We start from the raw sequence: 23505 nt of genomic DNA, 5'->3' as shown, positions 1-23505 counted from the left end.
TCTGGTTATGTTTCAAAGATGAGCTCTGTTATGTCACCGAAGCCCAGGCAAGGATCACCAAGTCCCTCTGTCTCTGGGAAGGGCAGCCCCTGACCATGCCATGCTTACATTCCTCCAAAGGAATCTCCTAGAAAGCTCCAGGGACTGAGCTGAGTGTCTGAGATTTTGAAACCCTCCCTCATCCTCCAAGGGTCTCCCTACTGACAAGGCTGGCTGGTTACTACACAGGGGTCTGAGAGGATATATGTCTTCATTCACCGAGATGTCTACCCCTCAGCCTGGCTAACACTGATACCTGTGAAGATCCAAATCTCATACCATTCCTATGATGCATGTTGGTAGACAAGCAGCAGGGAACACAGCCCGTGGTGGCACCACCCAGCAGGAGGCTGCTAGCAACATCAGGGTCCAGAAGAGCCCTCAGGAGGAGAATGAAGCTTTTCATGGGTCCAACCCCCATAAACCCGCGGGTGTTGGCCTTGTAAATATCTACCAGAACCAGGCCAGAAGAGCGGGGCTTGGTAGCCTGGAGACTGCACCAAAGTTGTCTCAGCTGTGCCTGAGGTTTTAATTGTCCAAGAACTATAGCATGGAGGTAGAGTAAAACCTTCTGGTTGCTGCTGGGACTGAGGCAATCCCACCCCTCCACCCTCACCACCACTCCACCCCCACTACCTCTCCACCCTACAGCCAAGTTGTCCTGTAGTCTGGCTGCTGCCTCTATATCTACCATGCTTAGAAAATGTGAAGGGCTATAGCCCCTAACCATCCCTGGCCAGAGAGAAGTCCAAGCCCCTCTCCCTAGTGGGAGAGACCATCATGGGTGTTTGAGCTTGGTAATAGTTTTGGGAAGGGGCCTCAACTCCACAGGAATACCAAGGCCCTAACCCTACCTCAGTGATACCACTCCTGCTCCAGAGTCCAGCTCAGCCAAACACAGGCAGAAAAGGCCCAGAGAGTGGGAAAGCCAGAATATCCACCCCAGGAGGTGCCTCAAAGAATCACAGAGCCTGGTTCCTTCAATTCTGGTTTTATTGAAAAACAGCAGCATTGGGGGCCATGCAGGCAGGGGTACACACCCACTTGGGCCCCCAGCCTGTCTTCTTGGGAACTCGGCTCGTCACCTGGCCCTAGGGGCTATTTTGGCACATCCTGGGGTCTCAGGACACCCCCACCCCCATCATGGGCTCACAGTACAAATTCAGAAACAAACCACAACAGTGAGACCTACCACTGTGTCATACCCTCTGCACCCTGGCCAAACCCAGTCAGTGTCCTATCCAAGGGAACTCCAGCTCCTCTACCCTACCCTCAGCTGAGGGGGACATGGACAGAGGTGAGGGCCAGCAGAGGCTCAGCTGGCCTGGTGGGGTTGTGCTACATTCACGTGGAGCTGGGCAGGGCAGGGCAGGGCAGGGAATGGACATAGTGAAAGACAACCACAAGACCCTTCTTACCACAAAGTGCCTCCCAGATCAGAGACTGTCCCCACAGACTCCCTCCCACTGCTATACATGTGCACGTACAAGCATACACATGCACACATTCATACACATATGGAGATGCCCACACATACTCAAACGTGCTCACACACATGCAACACATGAATGTGATTTCTTGGGCACATATAGTCATATGAGCACATGATCACAAATGGCGTGTGTGTGTGTGTGTGTGTGTGTGTGTGTGTGTGTGTCGCGGTCAACTCTCTCAGGCTGCCCCTTGGGCCTGACAAGAAGATGGCCCTGTGGGTGCTGCAAAGTTCCTACACACACACAGATGCTCTCACATGCAAACACATACTCTCAGATGCACATACATGTGCACAAATGCACATACACCGATGGGCATGCACATTTATGTAGGTAAACCCCTTCTTTAAAATGGCTAATTATTGCTGTTTTAAAAAAAAATACATCCAACAGTGGTAAGTCAAGGCTCATCTTCCACCCAGCTCCAGGCAAGTCCCACCCACCATCATGGACCCCTCCCTTGCTGGAAGCACGGTGACAGTAGCACCAAAGAGCAGCCCAGCCCAGCCCAGGGTCTGCCTCACACCCAGCAGAGGGTGGCCAAAAGCCAAGGACAACGGGCGCCAGCAGCACTGCTACCATGGCCAGGGACACAGCCACCTCAGGTCAGCTCTCTCAGGCTGCCCCTTGGGCCTGACAAGAAGATGACCTCATGGGTGCTGCACAGTTCCTACGCAGCTAGGAGGTCACATCCAGTCCCCAAGAAACCTGGGACACCAGCAAGACCCAAAAAGTTTTGTCCCCAGGCCTTTAGCCACAGGCACAGCCCTGGACGCCAGCTCCAGGAAGCTGTGACCATGGGGCTACCTGGGGTTGGCAAAGGCAAGTAGGAATGGGCAGCATGTTTTCCAGCAACAAGCGATGATCCTATGGTCTAGCGAGTCCCAGGCATCAGGTCAAAGCCCAAGCTCACTTTAGGTGTGTCCCTGACTCTGTCCTCTGCCCTATCCCTTATCTCAGGAAGGGTACCTGTGCAAGATGGGAACTGTCCAAGACCCTGAAACTAAGTTGTTAACCACAGGGCCTCCCAGCCAAAGCCAGCCATCTACCACCTCAGCCAGGTTAGCACATGCCTTTAGCTGCTGCCCAGCCCCAGGGCAGTGCTAGGGGGAAGGATAAGCATAGGGGTGAGACCAGGACATGGAAGAGGCTGTCATGGCCACCAGGGCATGGCCTCGCTACACTCAGGGGCCAGATCTTAGAACATGCAGGCCAGCCTCTTGGCCTACAGCAGAGACGAGGCATCTGCAGAGACACATGCCTGGGCAGTGGGAGCTGCCTGGGAACAGTCAAGCAATGGTATACCACATCTGAGCTGTAGGGTCATCCAACACTGACATTCTGGGACATTCCATCATCTCTTTTTCCCTCCCTACTCTAAAGTTTCCAAGCAAACAATAGGACTCCTGGAAGCCACAGATCCTGAGCAGAGAGTCAGACCCCAGGCTGGCCTTCCCTGGGCCTTCCCAGGCCCAGAGTACAGCTGCTGGCCACCTCAGGTGCTTGGAGGCTCAAGGGAGGGGGAGATGGCCAGCCAACTCAGAGGAGGGGCACCAAGCACATGGCCACCAAGTGGAGCAGAGAGGAGGGCCTCCACAGAGGTAGAAGAAACATCAGAATCTCAACAAACAGAAAATTCACATCAGTGCACATGTGCAGAGCACTCAGAGCTCTGGCTGGGATGATGGAGTGGACACAGTCAGGCGCAGCCATCAGCACACTCAGCTTCCGCCAGCCCAGGGACACAGGTATGTCTCCAGGGCCTCAGGCCCTGCCAAGCTACATACTGCCTGGTGAGGCTCCATCCTGATGCAGCTGGAGCCTACCCCACCATCCATTCCTGGAATCTCTACCAAGTGTTGGCAGCAACAGAAGGCAACGAATACTTGAGAGCCCAGCAAACTTCCCTTTATCCATGGGTTGTTCAGCAGGGAGAGATCCCCTTGGAAAGGTGCCAAGAGGCTGGAAGGGCCACGGCTTCTCCCAGGCTCCTAGGCTGGAGGAATCTACTATGAGCTCATCCCAGGTCAGTATCAAGGAGACATGGGTGGCTACAGGATCCCCAAGCTCAGCCCTGGCCCAAGTGATCCCAGTGCCCTGCCACACCTTCCAACCCCAGACTGCAGGCCCCAAAGGCACAGGATCAGAGAAGTCTTGGCAGCTGGTGGTGTCCAGTAGACCTGGCTCCCACTTAGGCCTACCCAGGCCTCAGACCCACCAGCAGTCTCTGACCCCACAGGCCTCAGACACCAGCAGTCCCTATACCCCCACAACAACTAAGACTAGCCCCGAGCCGAGACCAATCCAAACAGAAAAGAGAAAAAAGGCACAACTGTTTGTTTTCCATTTTGCTAAAACACTTTACATCTGTCTGTATAATCCAGATTAACAAAATCTGAGAGCTGCAAGAAAATAGGGTGCCAATTTCTGTACAGTCTACAAAACTCCCATCCCCAAGCGGGGACCGGGCACCACCAGGGAGGAATGTACAGGGGAGAGCGGGGTCTGTACAGTGTTCTGCAAATGCCTCAATTGCTAACAGGACAAAAGGCCCCTCAGGAAGCTGGGCTTGTTCCACCAACTCATTAACTCTAAAGAGCCTTTCTAATAATGTAGCCTTGGTGCCAGGGGCCCAGCTCTATGGTCTACCTAGCCTGCCACTCCTCACCCCAAGCCCCACACAGAGGAATGTGGACGGGCCTTTATGCACCCCCTGCACTAAAGCTAAGTCCAAGTTTCAGCTGGCCTCATGACCACTGCCAGCTACTGCCTTTCCCTGTCCTAGGCCATACCCACCCCCATCTAGGCTGGATCTGAAGTAGAACCTCAAAAAGGAGAGGCCAGGAACAGTTGACCTAGCAGAGTAGTCTGTAGTGGGTGATACCTGGACCCACCCCAACCACCAGCTTCTTCCCCCGAGGCAGTGCCCAGCCCTTCCTATGAGGCTTTAGGACCCTCCAGTCCCCTCAATCCTGCATACAAGGAATCAAGGGGCAACCTGAGCCTCACAGACTGTGTTGTGAGGGCACTTTAGGGGTGTTTACACTAAATTAGAGTCTCCTTCCATACTTCAAACTGAAATCTTCCACCTACCCGGCCACCCACCCCCATCAAATGGGGCCAGAGACCATGCGTATGCTAGCACCACACAGATGTGTGTCTGGAGGCTCAAACTACCATTTTGTCCCAGTAATTAAAGTCATGCAGAGTGCTATTCTGTCTACGTAACTTATTAGAGAATGGGTTGTTTCAGGCTGGGAGAAGCTGTGGCAGGCATTGCCAACAACAGCCTGGGCTAGTTACATTCACAGGGCAGACCCCACAAACAGCATGAGGCCACAGGACCTCAGGCAGCTGGGAGGTGGCCACCTGGTCTAACAGGTGTTGGGGGAGGTGTCCCCCCCACCCCCATGAAATCCCCACCATGCTGTGCAGTGGATTGCTACAGGAACCAAACCCGGGTGACCAGCCAAGTCAGCCAGAGCAAGGAGGCACGGGGACCAAAAAGGGAAAGAGGTAAGATGATTTCGAAGCAAAGCAGGAGTGGATAGAGCCAGGTTAGGCCAGGCCAGGCCTCACCAGAGAGTAGACAGGGTCAGGCAGGTAGGCCCTCCAGAGGCCAGCTCAGGACAGGACAAGGGAGCTCACCAGCTCAGGCCTGAGGTCCAGGCTGGGCAGGATAGTGGGGCAGGGGGCTGTGGCATGCGGCATGCTGCAGCCAGGCCATGTCCTTAGCATGCACAGGGCAAAGCAGGGCCTGGGACCAGCTCAGCCTCCCATGGGGCAGTGGCTGGCCAGCCCAGCAGACCACTCTTCCAGAGGCCAATAGTTGAGCCTTAGCCTGGCTGGGGGCCAGGGTTCTGCTCCTTGGGGGGGGGGGGGTTGTTGTAGAGGTTCTGTGCTTGATGGGCAAGGCTAGTCCTTCCCTGATGGAGGCAGGCTGGGCAGCTTTGTGGATAGTTCAGATGGTCCACAATGCTGCTCTTCAAGGCATGATGAGCCACTCTGATGGGCTGGGGAGGCAAGGGCCATGGCTGCAGACAATCCACCCCACCAGAGTGTTGCAGATGAGCACTCTGGACTGGGACCCTGTGGCCCCAGAACCAGCCAGGTGATGAACCAGCATGATGCTGAAAAAGGAAAACCCAAACAAATGCCAAGGTGAGCATTGGAAAGCAGGGCCGCACTAGGCAGTGAGCAAGAGGGCAGAGGTGGACGGGGGCAGACAGGGTGGTGGGCAGGTGGTGGTGGTCACTCCTCGCGCAGCTGCAGGCGGTAGCGGTGGTAGCGGACCTGGAAGAAGAGGCGCTCGGCCAGCGAGAGGGTCATGCCAGGCAGCACGTAGTGATCACTCGCGCCCATGTGTCTGAAGCCCAGTGACTCATAGAGCTTGTGGGCGGCCACCTTAACGGCTGTGGTGCCCAGTACCACTGCAGAGTAGTTGTGCAGCATGGCAAACTCCAACACCCTCCTGCCCAGAGCCTTGGCGATGCCTTTTCCGCGGAAACGCGAGTCCACGGACATGCGGAGCAGCTCCACTGTGTTGTCCTCCTCATGGGCCCGTGCGGCCACGATGCCCACAACGTTGCCGTCCAGCACAGCCACCCAGAAACAGGAACCTAGGAAGGACATGACAATCAGGGATATTCTGCATGGAAGACTGAAGAGACTTTCGAGCTGCCCATTCCAGCTGAGTGCCAAGTCAGGGTATCACAATGATGCTCAATCCTCACCTTTCAGCTCTTTTGGACACCAGGGGAGGCCACGAGACACTCCATAAGCCTCAGTCCGGGCAAACCTGCCCAACTTTGCATGACAGGATCCCACCTCACAAGCAGACACAATCAGCTCCAGCCCAAGTCTCTATTGTCCTGGCCAGAATAGTAGTTGGAGGTGCCTAGGAGCTGCACAGCCCTTGACAAAGCAAATTCCTACCCCCAGACCACAGGAAAACCCACAGACAACCACAGCTAGGGCCACAGGGCAGAGCATGTCTTGCTGACATACTCTGAATCCCAGCCCTTGGTCTGCCATACTCCTCCCCCAGTATCTTTGCAGGGATATAACTGAATGAGAACCCAGAAGAATGTTTTCTGACCCAGCGAGGGACCACAGACAGCCACACACACCCCAAACCCAGTAACCCTGACACCAGGCTAGCCAGCCCTTACAAGAAGGGAGGGGGCGAGAACAAGGAGTTTGGATGGGAGGAATTCTGACGGGCATGGGACACAGGGAATCCAGTCACCTTCCTGAACTAGAGGTACATGGTCAAGGGGACACCCTGAGACCTTTCTGAAAGATGAAGGCTAAAGGATGGTAGGGGGGAGAGAGCGTCTGGCCAAGCCAAGAGAGTGACTTGCTGTGGGAGATCTGGCCTCCCTTGGCCTTACCCACTCCACCTCCAGCCTCCTTCAGAGGGCTTATGCCAAAAGCTCTGCACCTGCATCTGCCCTAACCCAGCAGGAGGAAGCACTCCTCCCTACACTTCTTACCTCTGGGGAAGCCGGTGCCTTCAGGGCAGACTCTGCTCTACTGCTGAGGGTGCTGCCTGCCCACCCTTCACCAGCGTAGCAGAGAAAGTTGCCAACTCATGGAGGGCCCTGGTCCCAGAGCCTCTAGGACTTTCCCAACCCCATATGCCCATATGCTCTCTGACCAGCTGCCCCACACCCAGCCACACAACCAGACCAGAGGTCAAGACAGCCTCTAGCACCTAGTTGTCACTCTTCCCAGGTCTTGTTTCCCCACTTGCATAAGAACTCCCATAAATCTACACAGCCCAGTTGGCTGATGTCCAGCTCTGGCTCTTTTAGTTCATGAAGGTGACTGGATTCCCTGTGTCCCGTGCCCGTCAGAATTCCTCCCATCCAAACTCCTTGTTCTCGCTCTCTCCCTTCTTGTAGGGGCTGGCTAGCCTGGTGTCAGGCTCATTGTCCAGTAGAGGCTGGGTTAACCCTATAAACCCAGCAGATGTCCAAGGATTAGCAAGAGCTGCCACACTCTAACCCCTGAGGGCACATGACAGGAACTTCTGACCACACCCATCTATCTACTCAAGCTATCTACCGAAACCCGCTTCAGCCATTTCCCACCTTCTCTTCCCAAGCAGAGGCAGGTAGGTAGAGGACCCTGCAGAGGACAGGAAGCTGTATTTGAATGTGGGTAAGGGCCAAGGAAAACAGCAGGCACCAAGGCCAGCTAAACAGGGCATTGGGGTACAAGATGGGATGGCTGGGGAGAAGCTGGCAGAAAACTATAGCTGGCAAGGCTAAGAAGGCTGCCCTTCCTTGAAATAGACCTGGTTCTTTCTGGCCAGCCCCCTGTGTCATCCCCTCACACCTTAAAATGTCTCTCCTCTGGCTCCCACAACCCAGCCTGCTTCATGGCCTGCCTCAGAGAGACCAACCAGTCTCCAGCTCCTGGAGACCAGAGTCCCAGACCCTCATTCTACAGAAAGCCTTGGGGTCTGGGATAATACCTTGTGGTTCACTACTCTAGTCAGGAGACCGGGTAAGGCCTGGGCTCCTGCTCAATCTTCTGCTCCCTGGGACATCTCCTGTGTCACCCAGGATTCCTCCACCCTGAGCACTCTCGGCTGGCTCAAGATCCAGCCAGGACTTCACCCCATAACAGACAAACAAACGGCAGGTAGCAAGAAAAGGTGTCCAACAGAGGACACAGTGGAGCCAGGCCACCAAGGGAAGGACTTCTTTCTGGCTCTCCCCTGCTGACACGCCACCCTTAGCTAGAAGCCTCAGTCATTCAGAAGACTCAGAACACCAGGATCCCACAGCTTAGGCCCTCTTGTGCCTGAAGGGGAAGAGGGAGGGAGTAGGCAGAGTTGGAGAATTCCAGAACTCACCAGGTGGCTTCATGTAGTACTGCTCAATGTCAGCCATGTCCGTGTGCAGCGCACACTCCAGGTAGGCCAGAATCACCTTGCGGCTGTAGTAGTAGCGCAGGGCCAGGAGCCCGGCCGGCACCAGGCATGTCAGCAGCAGTGAGCGGGTCACAGCAAAACAGAGGGCTGCAGGCAAGGGGGCACAGGTGAGGTGGCAGGTGCAGAGAGGCACGCGGCCAGGCTGGACATGGGTAGGTCCCACGGCACCCGGAGTCCAAACCACCTTGGTAAATCAGTGCTTAGGGGTGCTCCCCACCAGGGACTGTTTCTCTGTGTAGGAGTCATGGCCGCAGTCCCTCTCTACGCTTCCTCATTTCCAAGCTCTCTGGCGTAAACACCTGCTACCTTCACAACCTGAAACAAAGGTCCACAATACAGCCTAGGCCAGACCAGTGCTGGTCAGCCCTTGGTTCCCCCAGTTTCCAAAGGGTCTCTTGCCTACTCCACCTAGCCTGGTGCTAAGTCAAAGAGCTGGACAGAGACACCAGGACACTGCCTATGCAAGCAGGTCATCCTGCGCCGGGCTGAGAAGGCACCCAACTAGAGCCCTCCCTGGGCAGCTTCAGAGCCCACTAGGCTGTCAGAGTCGGGCGACAAGCACCACACCGTTTCCAACTTCATTTGTGCTGTGGAGGAGGAAAAAAACGCACAAGAGCAAAAGTTGTCTCCTCCGAATGACCTTGGGTGAGTCGCCTCAAGCTCCTCATCTGCAGAATGGGATGGCATGGAATGGGAGGGGGTGTGCTTCAGACAGCAGAGGGTATCCTCCCTGTATCCCTGGCTCTGGCGAACAGTCTCCCTGGCTCCCCGCGGAGCTGGCTGTCTTCCCGTCATAAATTAGCACTTGAGCCTCAGGCGGCCTCCCCCGCCCAAAGATTATATATATAGTTGTCGCGCCGGGCCGCAGCTGCAGCGCTACCTGCCCTGTCACGCCGCCCCCACCCGGGATGCCCCGCGACGGAAAGAACGGGCGCCGCGGACTGAGTTGCCAACCCTGTGTTTCCCAGTCCGCAGCGCCCTGCACTCAGCCCGCGCTGGTTCCCACGCCCGGCCCAGGAGCCTTGGCCGAAAGCCCGGAGCGCTGCGCCGCTGGTGCAAGCGGGTCTCCTCCCAACCGGTCCAGCGTACCGACGCGGCACCGGGGCTCCGAGATGGGAACCCAGAAGGAAGGCAAAGAGAGTCAAGCGCGACGGTCCCCGGAGGGGTCCGCTGGACCCGCTGGAGCCGGGCCGGTGCGGGACTGCCGCAGCCCCGCCGGCCCCCCGCCCCCCGCGGCGCACTGACCGGCCAGCAGGGCGTAGAGCAGTTGGGTGCGCGGGTGCTGCCGCAGGCCGCGGAAAGCCGTGTTGGGGATGCGCTCCAAGATGCCGTCGTAGAAGATGCGGCGCGCCGCCTCCTGCTCGGCTGCGCGGAACTCGCGGATGCACACGCCGCGCCCCTCCGGCGGCCCCGCGCCCCCGGTGCCTCCGTGGGGCTGGGGACCTGCCGCGGGTGGGGGTGCGGCGGCCGGCCCGGGCGCGGCGGGCAGCGGGGGCCACATGGCTCCGGCGGCGACGAGCAGCGCGTCCTTCTTGGCCCCCGGCAGTGCCTCATGGTCCTCCGTAGCCACGATCTTCGTCTCGCAGACCATGTCGGGAGGCCCACAATGCATGCACCCGGCCGGGCGGCGCAGCGCGAGGACGCGAGCCGGCGGCAGCGGGCAGAGCCCGAGCCCAGGGCAAGGGCGCGGCGCCCTCGGACCCGCGGCGGCAGCGGCGGCGGCAGCGGCTCAGGGGCGCAGGGCGGAGGCGGCGGGCGGCCGGGGCGCGCGCAGGGAGCTGCGCCGCATTTTGGAGAAGTATTTATAATGCAGCGGCGCCGGTGCAGTCGCGGCGCCCGGGGTCCCGCAGGGTCCTAGCGTCCACTGCATTGGCTGCCGAGGGTCACCATGTGATCTCGGGGGTGGGAGCAGACGCCGCCTCTGCGCCCGCCCGATGGCACACTTGGGCTGCGTGGCTGGCGGACCGCGGGAGCACGGAGGGGCCGAACGGAGAGCGTGCGAGGAAGTGGTCCTCAGTGAACGACAGCAGGGACAGGGTGCTCAGAGAGGCGCTGCGTAAGGGGCTTGAGGCTCGCCAGGAGGTCGGAGAGTGATGGACGCCTCCTACCCCGCCCCTGAGCTCCCGCAAAGCTGCCGCTGCGCTCGGACCTGCGTTCCTGCAGCAAAGCGTCCTCTTCTTCCGCGGCCGCTGGCAGTAATCACGGAAGTGTCTCCATCTCCCACCCCTTTGTCTGTACGCGGCGCCCGGCCGAAGTCCTCGTGAGGGGCCCCGTGTTCCTTTGGCAGGCGCCCTCCGAGCCCGCGGCCGGGGCCGAACGGACTGAGAGAGTGAGGACGCGGCTGAAATGTGGTTTGATGCACGCGCTGCCTGACAGCCGAACCCCACCCCACTCCAATCTGACACCCGACCGTTCCCGGCAGCGGACCTGCGGAATTGCAGGACCCCTCCCGGCTCGGCCCCCGCCTTCCGCGGTCCGCGCATGCGCCCCGTGGCCTTGGTGCAGGTGCAGCGGGGGCTCGCTTCAGAGCCGCGGTCTCACAGTCCCCCGGAGCAAGACGTGCAGACGCAGCAGACAGGGCGCGCATGGAGTGGGGAATGCGTAGTGGCATATCCACTTTCCTAGGTCACGGGAATGGGCACCCCCAAAGCCGAATCATCCTCGTGCTCGCGGAGACCCTCTCCGGGCCGGAGGACCCTCAGTCTGCGTTATGCCGCACCATTGTTGGAGCCAGCAGAACGGCTAAGGTCACCTAGAGACTGAAGGGGCCTGTCTCGCAAATGGAACCTGGGAGTAGGGTAATCAAACAGCCAGGGTTGTCAGCACAAGGGGACTGAGAAGGAGAGGGTCAGGCTAGAGAGGATTTTCCTCACTGTTTTCGAGACACGGGGGCGGGGGAGTGGGACTTATCTGGGTCCCAGAGGCGACCTTCCTGGACACTGATGCTAAATCTCTCAATATTTCAAAGGAACTCACTGATAGTATCTGAACAGGCCGGGGCACCGACTAGCCACATTGACTTCTCCTGAGTCCCGAGGTTGGCTGGGTGGTCTGCAGGACCAGTGCCGGCCTGTAAGGGCTGAGGACAGTCAGGCAGAAGGGCCCCGAGGAAAGTGAGGCTGAGCATTGAGGACCCATCTGGTGGAGCCAAGAAGTTCTGACTCAGGACCCTAGGTTTGCGGGTCACTGAAGCCTGTAAGCCTTAGAAGCAACAAAATGGTCCGGTGCCTATAGGGTATCTCTCCACACCCCTGACCAGAGTTGCTCCTTCGTCTTTCTGCACCTCCGGGCCTAGGGGATTTGCAAGACTCACATCAGCGCGACCAGAATCCCCCTCAGTTCTGCAGAGCACCCATTCCCTGGTCTGCCTAACCATTCCTTCCATTGCCCCGGTCCTCCTATAATCATTTGCCCACCCCGCCCCCGCCCCCATGGCCATGATGGTGGCCTGCGCTATAACCAACACATCGGAACCGTCTGAAAGCGTGAAGGGGCCAAGACTGGAGCCCAGGGTCTTGGAGACTTAAAGATACTACCCTAGGAGTTGCGCAGACAGCAGGACAATCCATGGCCCTGTTTAGCCCTGTTCCTCCTTCCTGTCGTGGGGCGCCCTCTGCCGTTCTCCCTTAGGCCATTCCTGGGTGGCATCAAGGTCCTCTTTAATAAAGCAGCAGCCTAGAGCCACTCTACCTCTCCCGAGCTCCCCACGATGGCTTACACACTCCTCTGCCTGGGTGTGTAGGAAGACTCAGGAGACCCAGCTTGGCTTCCTCACATCCTGCAGCTGAATGCACCTTCCAGGAGCCTAGAAGTGCCTGCCTACAGCCTGGCAGGGGTAAAGACGTCTATCAAGATTTCAGAGACAGAGTGGGGACGGGTGCCCTGGACCCTACACCTGAACATTCATGGGTTAGGAATGCTTCCTTAATAGGGCAGCCCTCCAACCACGGTGTGTTCTTTAAGGATGTTGGGTAAAGAGGACTTATCCTTGCCTGGCATGGCTGCCCCAGGGTCTGTTTGGGGAAGAAGAACCCCATACTGAAAATGTAGAGAAAAAGGAGTGGGTAGTGGGAATATCCACAGCCAAGGTAGTCCTGGGAGATGGCCCTGGGCTCGATGCTGAAAGCTATAAACCACTGGGGACTGGGGGAGGACAGGAGCCTTTAAGAGAGCAGGAGAGCCCAAAGCACAGAGAAGAGAAACAGGCTCAAAAGCCGCGAAGAGGTGCCACCAAAATGGGAATTCTGCAATAATATTTCCAGGCCAGAACTTCTGGAGGTCCAGACTCAACTCCCTCTGAGTTTGAAAGAAAGAAAGGGAAGAGAGAGAGAGACAGAGACAGAGACAGAGACAGAGAGAGAGAGAGAGAGATGCCTCCAGACAAGCTCAGGCATTCTAATTGAGATACTTCTAATTGAGATAATATTTTATGTAATTCTTATCCTAGAAACTAGACTTATGAGCGATATGATTCAGAACAATGTCTCTTTAATAAAGCATTAAATTTTGCACTGTCATGCATTCATATACAGATTGGCAGCCAAACTTCATAATGTGAAAGTGATGTTTCTAGTATTGATTTTAAAGAGAATAAATTGTTTTAAAATTGGATTTTGCTTTTTCAAAGTTGTAGATATTATTCTAACGTTGCAAAAGAAACTTAAAAATTATGGTTAAAATTGCCAGTGTTCCATTGACTGCAGCTTGCAGTTTGATCACAAGCTTAAGATTTTTAACTCACCCATATATTGTTAATTAAGATTATTACAAGAGTAATCATCTTATGAGAGTGCTAATGCAGCTCATTTCGGCCATCCAGCCATACAAAGCAAGGCAGACTTATAGATATATTTGTCTTTGTACAGAAATTAGACCCTCATACAATCAGTTTGGCTATGGTTGCAGCCTGGCAGGATACTACAGTACAAGCAATTTTTTCACAGCACTAAAGTTATAAAGAACATTTAAACTATAAGTCGTTTTAAGAAAGACTGTCCAAAATTAGAGGTATAGACAGACAGATTGTTCCCCTAGAATCTGTCCTTGTACTGGCTAGTTTTGTGTCAACTTGACACAGCTGGAGTTATCACAGAGAAAGGAACTTCAGTTGAGGAAATGCCTCCATGAGATCCAACTGTAAGGCATTTTCTCAATTAGTGATCAAGGGGGAAAGGCCCCTTGTGGGTGGGACCATCTCTGGGCTGGTAGTCTTGAGTTCTATAAGAGAGCAGGCTGAGCAAGCCAGAAAAAGCAAGCCAGTAAGGAACATCCCTCCATGGCCTCTGCATCAGCTCCTACTCCCTGACCTGCTTGAGTTCCAGTCCTGACTTCTTTCAGTGATGAACAGCAATGTGGAAGTGTAAGCTGAATAAACCCTTTCCTCCCCAACTTGCTTCTTGGTCATGATGTTTGTGCAGGAATAGAAACCCTGACTAAGACAAATTGGTACCAGCAGAGTGGGGTATTCCTGTGACAACCTGACCATGTTTTGGGGAGGACTGTGGAAGGACTTTGGAACTTTGGGCTTGAAGATCCATCCTTTGTTAAGAGCTCTGTCAGATGTTGTGTAGGAGCTTGGAAGATAATGTTGAGAACAGTGCAGAAAATGGAGGCCTGGCTTGTGAAATTTTAGAGGGAAAATTAAAAGACTCTTTTCAGGACCATTGTTACTTTGTGAAGATTCTGTGGTTCCGGTTAGCTGGGGCTGAAGAATCAGCTGTGATTAACAAGATACCAGAACTAGTAAAGTGAAAACTTTGTATTACTGGGACTATTGATGCTGGTTAGCTGGAGCCAAGAAATTAGCAGTGATTAAGAAGAGACCAGCATCCTTCATTGAGGTGACATCTTCTGGGAAGTGTTTTTTGAGAGCACAGAGGCTGTGTTCCAGAGATAACCAAGGTTGTATCTCGTGCTACAGTGGGACTTGGTAATGTGTAAGAGTCACCCAGATGGTACTGGTTTTGACGGCATGAAGGGGTCACGCAGAGCAGCTGAGGCTTAGCACTGTGAGAGGCCACGGAAGACCGTTGGTGAAAGTAAAGCCTCAGATGCAATTGACGGCCCAGGACTGAAGGGGTCATGCAGTGTTTTGGAGATGCCAGTACCATGAGATGACCACCAAGAGCAGCAGCAGTGGAGTACAGGCATCTGGAGCCTAGAGGACGACTCGTGTGCTTCAAAGGGCATGGCTGGAGAAGTGACCCAAGCCCTTGGAGGAGCCCAGAAGATCGTGAGTTGGATCCCAGACATTGGACGGTTGGAGATTGATTTTTGCTTTTGATTGTGACTGTGCCCTGATATTTTCCCTCTTGAAGGAAGAAACTATTTAGTGGAGCCCACAGTTAAGAGACTTTTAATTGTGAAGAAGACTTTGGATTTTAAAAGAGATGGATATTTTAAAGAGATTGAAAATTTAAGAATATGTAAAGACTGTGGGATGTTTAAAGTTATTTAGATCTTGGGAATGAATAAGAATGTAAGGGTTGAGGCTTACTAGTGATGTGTTTGTGTGTCAAGTTGACAAGGGGTCAATTGTACTGGCTAGTTTTGTGTCAACTTGACACAGCTGGAGTTATCACAGAGAAAGGAGCTTCAGTTGAGGAAATGCCTCCATGAGACCCAGCTGTAAGGCATTTTCTCAACTAGTGATCATGGGGGAAAGGCCCCTTGTGGGCGGGACCATCTCTGGGCTGGTAGTCTTGGTTCTATAAGAGAGCAGGCTGAGCAAGCCAGAAAAAGCAAGCCAGTAAAGAACAACCCCCCATGGCCTCTGCATCAGCTCCTGCTCCCTGCCCTGCTTGAGTTCCAGTCCTGACTTCCTTGATGATGAACAGCAGTGTGGAAGTGTAAGCTGAATAAACCCTTTCCTCCCCAACTTGCTTCTTGGTCCTGATGTTTGTGCAGGAATAGAAACCCTGACCAAGACAGCCCTCATTGCAGGAGGTTCCAAGATGTTCAGATTAAAAATATATACACATTTGAGTTAATACAAAGTCCAGAGCAGCCTCAAGGAAGATTGTGCAATGTTTCTTGTGTTTTGCAAACTGCGCCTAAGGAAGTTCTTGAAACTTCACCCCTCCCTGACTTCAGGGGGGATTTCTTTTTAGCTAAACAACATTTCTTTCAGATCTACCCAGGAGTTGTTCATAATAAAGTTTAAATTCAAGATTTATAAAAGGTTAACCAGGCTGTAGATCTTATAAAGGCATTACAAGATAGCTTGCCTACTTCATATAAAATTATTATAGATTTGAAAGTTTATTTTTTTTCCTTTGCATCCTGTTAATTGTAAAAAGTTTGCTTCTAGTGAACTGGTAACCATTAAAAAGTTTTACCCCTAGGTATGGCTAATAGTCTTACATTTTGTAAGAAATTTTTATTGTCTAGGCTTCAAAAAGCTAAGACTTTGAATCTTTCAGTGTATATTGTTTCCTAAGTGGAAAGTAATTTATTAGCTAATGCCTCTAAAGGGAAGTTTACTTCAAATCTTTGTTTTCACACAATGAGCTTTAAAGTTCTGGGGAGTGGTTGTTGCTCCATAAGATTCAGAGGCAATATCTTTTTTAATATTTAGGGTTTTAGTGATACTAGAAAATTGTGGTACAGAAAATCTAAGAAAGAAAAATTTATTTGCTTCAAAATTTAATTTTCAAAAGCTTCTAGGAGATGTTAATTGGCTAAGACCTTACCTTAAACTCACCACAGGAGAACTTAAGCCTTTGTTAGGCGCTATCAAGTGAGATTCAAATTAACTGGTGAGAAACAAAAAGGCTTTACAAAAAGCAGAAGAAACTTCTGTGATCAATTGTTATCAATTATGATCAATGGTAATCAAATATTAGCTGCTTATTCTAGTTATTGTTATGAGCCCACAGCAGAGAAAAAAATCAATTGCTACTTATTTCTGATTAATAAATAAATAAAATATGCACATGTGACTATTTAATGCCTTTTCAGGCTTTCTAGTTACAACTGGTCTACAAGAGAAACAGCTGAAAGTGTAATTAGTCACTGCCTATGTTAATTTTTTAATAGACTTGGTGTTCCAAATCAGATTAAAACAGATATTAAAACTGACTATAACAGTCAAGTATTTGAGATGTTTTGTCAACAATTTAATAATTCTCAAAGACAAGGTATTGTGGAACTTTAAAAAACTCTATCTTCTTAAAAAACAAAGAAGGGGAGGAATTATATCCCCATGCACATTATTTAAATCACATTTTTATTTAAAAAAATTAAATTTGGATGTCAAAGAACTTACGAAATGCCTCATAGTATCTTAAAACTAGACATAATTATGTCTAGGTGAGATGAAAAGGATCCACTTATTGGCACATTGGCATAAGCCTGTTCAGATATTTAATATGGGGGAAAGGGGACAATGTTTCTGTTTTTTCCACAGAATGCTGCAGGAGCGTGCTAGCTTCCAATGTGACAGGCTGACCTGTGACTTCCTGAGTGCCCTGACAGTGGTGACAAGAAAGCTGTATTAAGCACACAGAGAAAGAGGAATCAGGGAGAGCAGCCACTTGCAAACAAGATGAAGAAACTTCCTATGTCCACCATGGGCTACAGCAAGGAGAGCCGACCTGGTGTCAACTTGGGGACAACTAAAAAGGCTAACTTGTGAGGTGGAGGGACTGCTACAGAGTATTGGACAAGATTTCATGAGAGACACTGTTTTGGGCCATTCAGACCAACTCCCCTATAGCTGGGAAAGCTTGTGTACCTTAACTATATGCTATATTGTTAGATAATTTTAAGAGTTAAGATCACCAATCTTGACAAGTCTTTTCAAATTCATTGTAATTCTTGTCAATTAACTAATTGTGTAGATCCTAATTTAGATAAGGAATCTGCTGTTATGATTTTGTTAAAGAGGCCTGCTTATGTTTTGCTGCCTGTAGAGTTAGAAGATCCTTGGTTTAAAAATCTGGGAATGCAAACTTTGCAAAGGTATCTACCACAGCCTTAGTTCAGCAGCTGCATACTGCTCATTTTGCTAATGATAGTAGTAGTCTTAGCAATAGGGCAGGATATAGCAAATATTAAGGCTACAAAGGCAGAAATTTCAGATATTAGCAAAAGTCACTTGGACACTTGGAACATTGATGAATTGGCCAGAGATTTAAATAATAACCTAAGTGCATTGAATCCCCTGGATTGAGTTCAATATATAATCCTACTTGCTATTATTATTGGCATTATTTTATTAGTAATTGTGTTTCCACTCATCTTTAGAGTTTTCCCCGAGGTGGGACATTCTGGAACTTCATCTAAAAAAAAAAAAAATTAAAAAAAAAAAGTGGGAACTGCTACATCCACTCCAGTAGTGACATGCATGACAGGGCAAGAGCCTGGATGCAGTCCTGAGACAAAGAGTTTCACGGAAACTTAGTCTCCTGGAACTGTGGCATTCCATAGCACATATGCTCCAATTTTGTCCTTGCGAATGGATCTGTGTGCTTCCTTTCAGTATTGTTTTATTATAGGTGCCTCCAAGCAATGCCTTGCCAAATACCTAAGCAAAATCGAACCTTGCTTCCTGGTCTTCACCAATGCCCTAGGTAGTCCTTGAGCCGACCCTGGGCTTGGAATTCAGTAAGAATGTTGCCTATTCAGTGACATTCAGAATTGCCTCTAGTATTGTAAGAGAGATAGTGAGAGAAATCAGGCATTACTATCTACTACATAGAGTTAGAAATCTCAGGGCAAGCTTAGCAAAGTAAGTTTAGAATTTTTATTATAGTTATGTATGGCAGACTACATTACTTATTAGTAGAAAGTCCCCCCATACTGTCACTTAGAATAAAAGCCAAGTCGCTCCCATATACAGGAATTTACAATGGTTTAGGAAGTAGATCTGGCTGTGGTTTTAGAATATTGCATTATTCATGAGAAGGTCAGATAGAACAACTCCCTAATTAGAACCATGGCTTAGGTATGAAAGCCCTTGCCCTAGGAGTGTAAAGACCTCACACCTGGCTTCTAAGACTATAGCTGACCTTAGATAGAGCTGACTTTGTCTCAGTTGTTTTATTGCCCAGTTCCTGCCACTCTTTGTGTTTACATTCCTCTGTTTTGTGTAAGAGTCATTAAGCATCCGGTAACCTCATTTGTACCTTGCTGATGTGTCACCTAACTTCCCTATTTTCTTCTGTATAAAAAGTTTGATGCTCAATTTGAAAAATTACATTCAGATTCTACACAACCTCTCGTGTTGCGTCTGTCTGTCATTCATTCGCCGACTCCTTGCCCATCTGCAACTAGAGACCCGTTCCACACAGACAAAGGGACCCAGAGGGTCTGTGGCAAACAAAAAACAAAAAACAAAATAAATAAATAAAAAATAAATGTTTTCAGCCAGTGATGGTGGGCATCCCTTTAATCCCAGCACTCAGGAGGCAGAAGCAGGAAGATTTCTGAGTTAGAGGCCAGCCTGGTCTACAGAGTGAGTTCCTGGACAACCAGGGCTACACAGAGAAACTCTGCCTCCAAAAAACAAACAAAATAAGACCAAACAAAGGCAGACCAACCCAGTTTCCTTCCTCAGCACTTCCTACACAGGCCACAGGAGTAGAAGTCATGAAGCCTAGAAAAAGGCAACTCTGGCAGAAGACTGTGGGTGAGCTGGGTCCCAGAACCCTGGCTAGGGGTGGCAAAAGAATGAAGGAAACACAGATGCACAGACCATGTACAATGAGGCTAGGGTCACTAGCACCGGAACATGGAATCTCTGCATCTCCTAGGTACAGCACAGAGTGGGAGGAAGTCTCTGAAAAAGGTTGTGTGCAGGCCCTCAGTCCTGGCTACAAGTATCCAGGAGGAAGAAGCCACACCTGTTGGTCTTTGCACAAGCTCCATACATTCACTCAGCACTTCATGCACTCAGGGCACCCTCTGCTCCCTAGAGGGCATCCAGTGTGGGAATGTACAATTGTCGGGAACAAGAGCAGAGATCCAGGTAAATATGAGGGTATCCTGTGCCCAAGGCTTGGGCTGAGTGCTCAACAATAAGCAGACACCGAGGTCGATTAGTCCAGGGTAAGTCTAAGAAAAGAAAAGGCATCTTGGAAAGAAAATGCATGTCTTGTGCTTGACCATAACCTGGGCTGTGTTTAGTCATTCCGAATACCATACCGAGCCAATGACAAACAGCAGAGCTACACTGTGGCTCCAGGACAATGCAGGCTCCTTAGGAAAATCTAAAGGCCTTGCCAGGTAACCAGGCTAAACCTCTCCATCTCTGCTACTTCCAAGAAACCAAGTCAAGTTCACCCAGCAGCGGCCCAAATACCAAATCTGTTGGTACAGACCTGGTGTTTGCTTAACCACAGTAGCATGAAACACAAGCAGCTCTCATCTCCCTAGAGCCCTCAGCACAACACCCTGAACATGCTCCATCTTTCCTCCTGCCTCCTGTCTGCTCCTTCTACTCTGAGGCCCCTCGCCTTACCTCACTGTCTTCTCAGCTCCTCTCTCCTGTCTTCACTCAGCCATGGAGAACTCATCCCTCTTTCTTTTTCTGGTGCCAGTCCGGGTGCTTGTCCTTACAGCTGCAGTGACCTGCCCCTCCCCCAATCCTCCTGGCTCTGTTTCCTTTTCCTGTCTTTTTTAAAGTCAGGAGTCTCTCTCTCTCTCTCTCTCTCTCTCTCTCTCTCTCTCTCTCTCTCTCTCTCTCTCTCTCTCCTCCCTCTCCCCTCTCTCTGTATAGTTCTTGCTGTTCTATAACTCACTATGTAGACCAGGCTGGCTTTGAACTCTCAGAGTGCTAGGATGAAAGGAAGGTGCCACCACACCCCACTTCTGTTTTCAAATTCATCTGGAATCCAACCACTTCTCTCGCTACCACAGGTGGCACTACCCAGCTAGCCTCCATCCACCATGGTACAACAATCTCAAGGGCCCATATTATCCTCTGGATTACCTAGTGTCTCTAGCAGCCACAAGCAGCCTGTTCCTACATTCCTAGAATCTGCTGGCTCAAAACCTCACAGGGCCAGAGGGATGGCTCAGTGGCTGAAAGTGCCGGCCAGGCAAGCCTGCCTGACAAACTGAGCTCAGTCCCTGGAACCCACAGTGGAAGGAGACAATTATGTCCCCAATTGTCCTCTGTGCACAGGCATGTGCATACACACACACGTTTTCAAAGACACTATAAAGCTCCAAGGAGGGTCACCTGACAAGCTGCCTCTTCTCTTTGCTCCCGCAGTTCCCCATAGCCCCAACTCCTGCAGGATGGGTTACCAACCTCCAGACACCTTTATCCTAGCCTTTCTGATTCTACTTCATTCCATAGGCATGCACGAAGGAAAACTCTACACCATACTTTCTTGGCTATTTGTACCAAGGGCATACTTTCTTGGCTATTTGTACCTAACAGCATCCATTAAATACAGGACAGTTAATCTCGAATTTAGAGTAAACAATCCCTTTGGCGTAGTACATCCCATAAACACTGTACTAAAAAGTGTTGTTTCTGTATTTGACTTGCTAGCTGTGGCAATCAACACCCAGAGCAAGGATACTCTCTGTCTCTCCTGACTGAAATCAGCCAACGGGCAGGAGTATCCATCCACCTCGACTGCTCAGGCAGGACCCAGAACAGAAGCCTGGTTGGTGCAACACACCTGGACAGTGCTCAGGCTGAAGAGCCACCAAAGGTCTCAGCACTCCTCCATCAATGCCTCCCCCCACCCCAAGGTGATTTAGCTCCTTGTAGGACACGGGGGTAATCAAGGAACCATGCCCCAGAAAGGCCAGTACTGTGTGTCTAGGGCAGGGCAGCTACTACAACCTCAGCCCTGATGAGCTCCTGGAAGTGTTTCCAATCGCATGTGCACGCGCCCTATCTTGATTTAAGGGTGGAAAAACTTTAACTTCACTTGCACAAACTTTGCAAAAGTTTGGGAAAAAGGAGAGAGCTATCCTCACTTTGTCTGAGGTTTACTGCTAGGCATCTATGTGCCAATATAAGAGGGACCACTAACTCCCACCCAGAAGTTCTTATTAGAGTACCCAGGAGCCAAGCTTGGGGCTTCAGATAGAACCCTCCTGGAAGGTATGTTAGCCCACTGCCTGCTGTTCACTGCTGCTCCCTCCTGCAGAAGCCCTAGGTAAGGGTTCCAGAGCTCAGCTTCCACAAAGCCATGCCCACTCCAGTACAGAGAGGCCTTAGGGAACTCAGAAGGGACAGGCCAGTATCAAGACCCTCTGGCCTCCAAACAAGAGCATGCTGGCTGAGACAGGTCTGAGATGGCCAATTCACTGTCAGTGCCAAGTGTGTGCATGGACAGGCAAGCACACCTCAGCAGGGTGCTTCTACGGGACAGTACCAAACAGCTCCCTATCACCTGTAACAGAAAAACCAAGACCTAGAGAGGGCCCTAACAGGGCAACATGGGGGCTCTGGTGGCCAGAGCAAAATACAGGACACAGGCATGCTAGCAGGCATTTATTGACAAGGAATATCACTGGCCAAAGATCTTCAGCGTCCAGCTGGCCAGCAGGCACACAGAGCCCGGCGCTCAGCCTGCAGCAGGAGGGTCTCCGTCTGCAAAGAAACCAGAGGCAGCATAAGGATGGGACAGAGCTCTCCTCCTTCCCAGGCCTTCCTGGCTCCTCCACTTTCATCTGGGTACCCTGCTGGGACTTCCAAGCCACCTCACCTTGCCCCTCTCTACCCTTCAGTGCTTTATCACCTCCATCCCCTCCATAGTAGCTCCCATCGCTGGGGTCCCTCCTCACACTCATCCCTACGCCAGAATAACCACTCCAGCCATCTTTCAACTCACATGGATACTCAAAGCATGAACTCTGGCCCCACAATCCACAAAGGAGTGGATGCCTGCTCACTGAGAAGTGGGGAGAGACACCACTGTGGGGAGTGTCCTTCTGACCGTGCAGGTGGGATCTTTCCTTCTTCCTGCTTCCAACAATTCTCTGTACAAGGTCAACTCCCTTGGCTACATTCCAGGGATTGAGAGATCCAAGTTCACCCAACCTCTGAGGACCTAAGACTCCAGGACAAACACCCAGATCTCTGGTCCAACTTAGCTTTCCATTTGTCACACACCATAGACTCTGTGCCACAGCCTGTTTCTTCTTACTCTGGGCTCATCTCTCACTGGAGATCCTAGTTTACGGATACACATCCCTGGAGTACACAAGTCTCAGGACATAGGATCCCGAGATCTTGGCGCTGGGCATGGGGGCGTTTTCAAGTGAGACCTAGATCCAGATCCCTAAAGTGGCTACATCTTGGGGTGCCTACAGGCCAAACTCAGACCTCCCTGACCTTGTATACTCACCCGTGCGTCCAGGCTGTAGGCGGTTTTCCGTAGGTCCTGAAGGGCGCGCTGCATGAATTCAAATGCGTGGCAATCCACGCACGGGCGGCCTGCGGGGACGCGAATCAGCGTCACGTGAGGGTGGACAGACCAAGCCACTGCCAGGGCGTCCCGGTCCCTGTCGCCCGCCCTCCAGTTCCCACCCAAGAAGTGACCGCTCAGGAAACAAAGACGCCTCCCGCACGCCCCCTCCGCGGGCACCTACTCTGAGCGGGGACAGCGCTCCCGGTGGCGGGCTCGGCGCGGGCGCCCAGCAGCGCCAGGCTCAGCAGCAGCAGCAGTAAAGTCCGTGGCGACAGCAAGGACCTGAGCGCGGGGGCCATGGCAGAAGGAGCCCAGGCCGCCCTGCAGCGAGTAGCGGTCAGCGGCGCCGCGCACCTGGCTGCACCCCGAACCGTTCCACTGGTGATGCCCCGGCCACGCCCACCCACAGCCCGCCACCCACAGCCCAGCCTTACTCACGTGTCCCGCGAGCTCAGGTGCGCTTAGCCCAGTCCCACCCTGCCTTGGGCCCCGTGGACACCACCCCACCCTTACCGCGGTTCAAGGAACCGCGAACAAGCAGCGCGGGCGACTCGGGAAGACCGACCGCGACCCGCACGCGCGCGCATGCGCCCAAGCCGACCCCACCCGGGGCCCCCTGACGTCGTCGTCATAGAAACACCGCGGCCGCGCG

The 23505-nt window shown here is 52.2% G+C and overlaps 2 protein-coding genes across 4 annotated transcripts; both read right to left on the bottom strand.

Moving 5' to 3' along the window:
* Positions 1-1014: 1014 nt before the first annotated feature.
* Nat8l (N-acetyltransferase 8-like) lies at positions 1015-10947 on the bottom strand. Its single transcript, NM_001001985.3, has 3 exons — positions 9721-10947; positions 8398-8562; positions 1015-6151 (listed from the first exon to the last, which is right to left on the bottom strand). The coding sequence occupies exons 1-3, from the start codon at positions 10085-10087 to the stop codon at positions 5784-5786; spliced, it is 900 nt and encodes a 299-aa protein (NP_001001985.3). The 5' UTR covers positions 10088-10947; the 3' UTR covers positions 1015-5783.
* A 10974-nt stretch (positions 10948-21921) lies between these two features.
* On the bottom strand, positions 21922-23498 carry Gm1673 (predicted gene 1673). 3 transcript variants are annotated; one of them, NM_001310547.1, is made up of 4 exons: positions 23288-23498; positions 23035-23174; positions 22791-22879; positions 21922-22033 (listed from the first exon to the last, which is right to left on the bottom strand). In NM_001310547.1, exons 2-4 carry the CDS (start codon positions 23150-23152, stop codon positions 21968-21970), a joined length of 273 nt encoding a protein of 90 aa, NP_001297476.1. In that variant the 5' UTR covers positions 23153-23174; positions 23288-23498; the 3' UTR covers positions 21922-21967. The 3 variants fall into 3 exon arrangements, with proteins under 3 accessions (NP_001297476.1, NP_001297475.1, NP_001028630.2); NM_001310546.1 differs by having other exon boundaries at positions 23292-23498; NM_001033458.4 differs by having other exon boundaries at positions 23367-23498.
* Between the last annotated feature and the right edge of the window lie 7 nt (positions 23499-23505).

This window comes from Mus musculus, chromosome 5 (genome assembly GCF_000001635.26).
Source record: "Mus musculus strain C57BL/6J chromosome 5, GRCm38.p6 C57BL/6J".
Lineage (NCBI taxonomy): Eukaryota > Metazoa > Chordata > Mammalia > Rodentia > Muridae > Mus > Mus musculus.
Note: the sequence above shows the minus strand (reverse complement) of the source record. Positions and strands in the feature narration are given on the sequence as shown.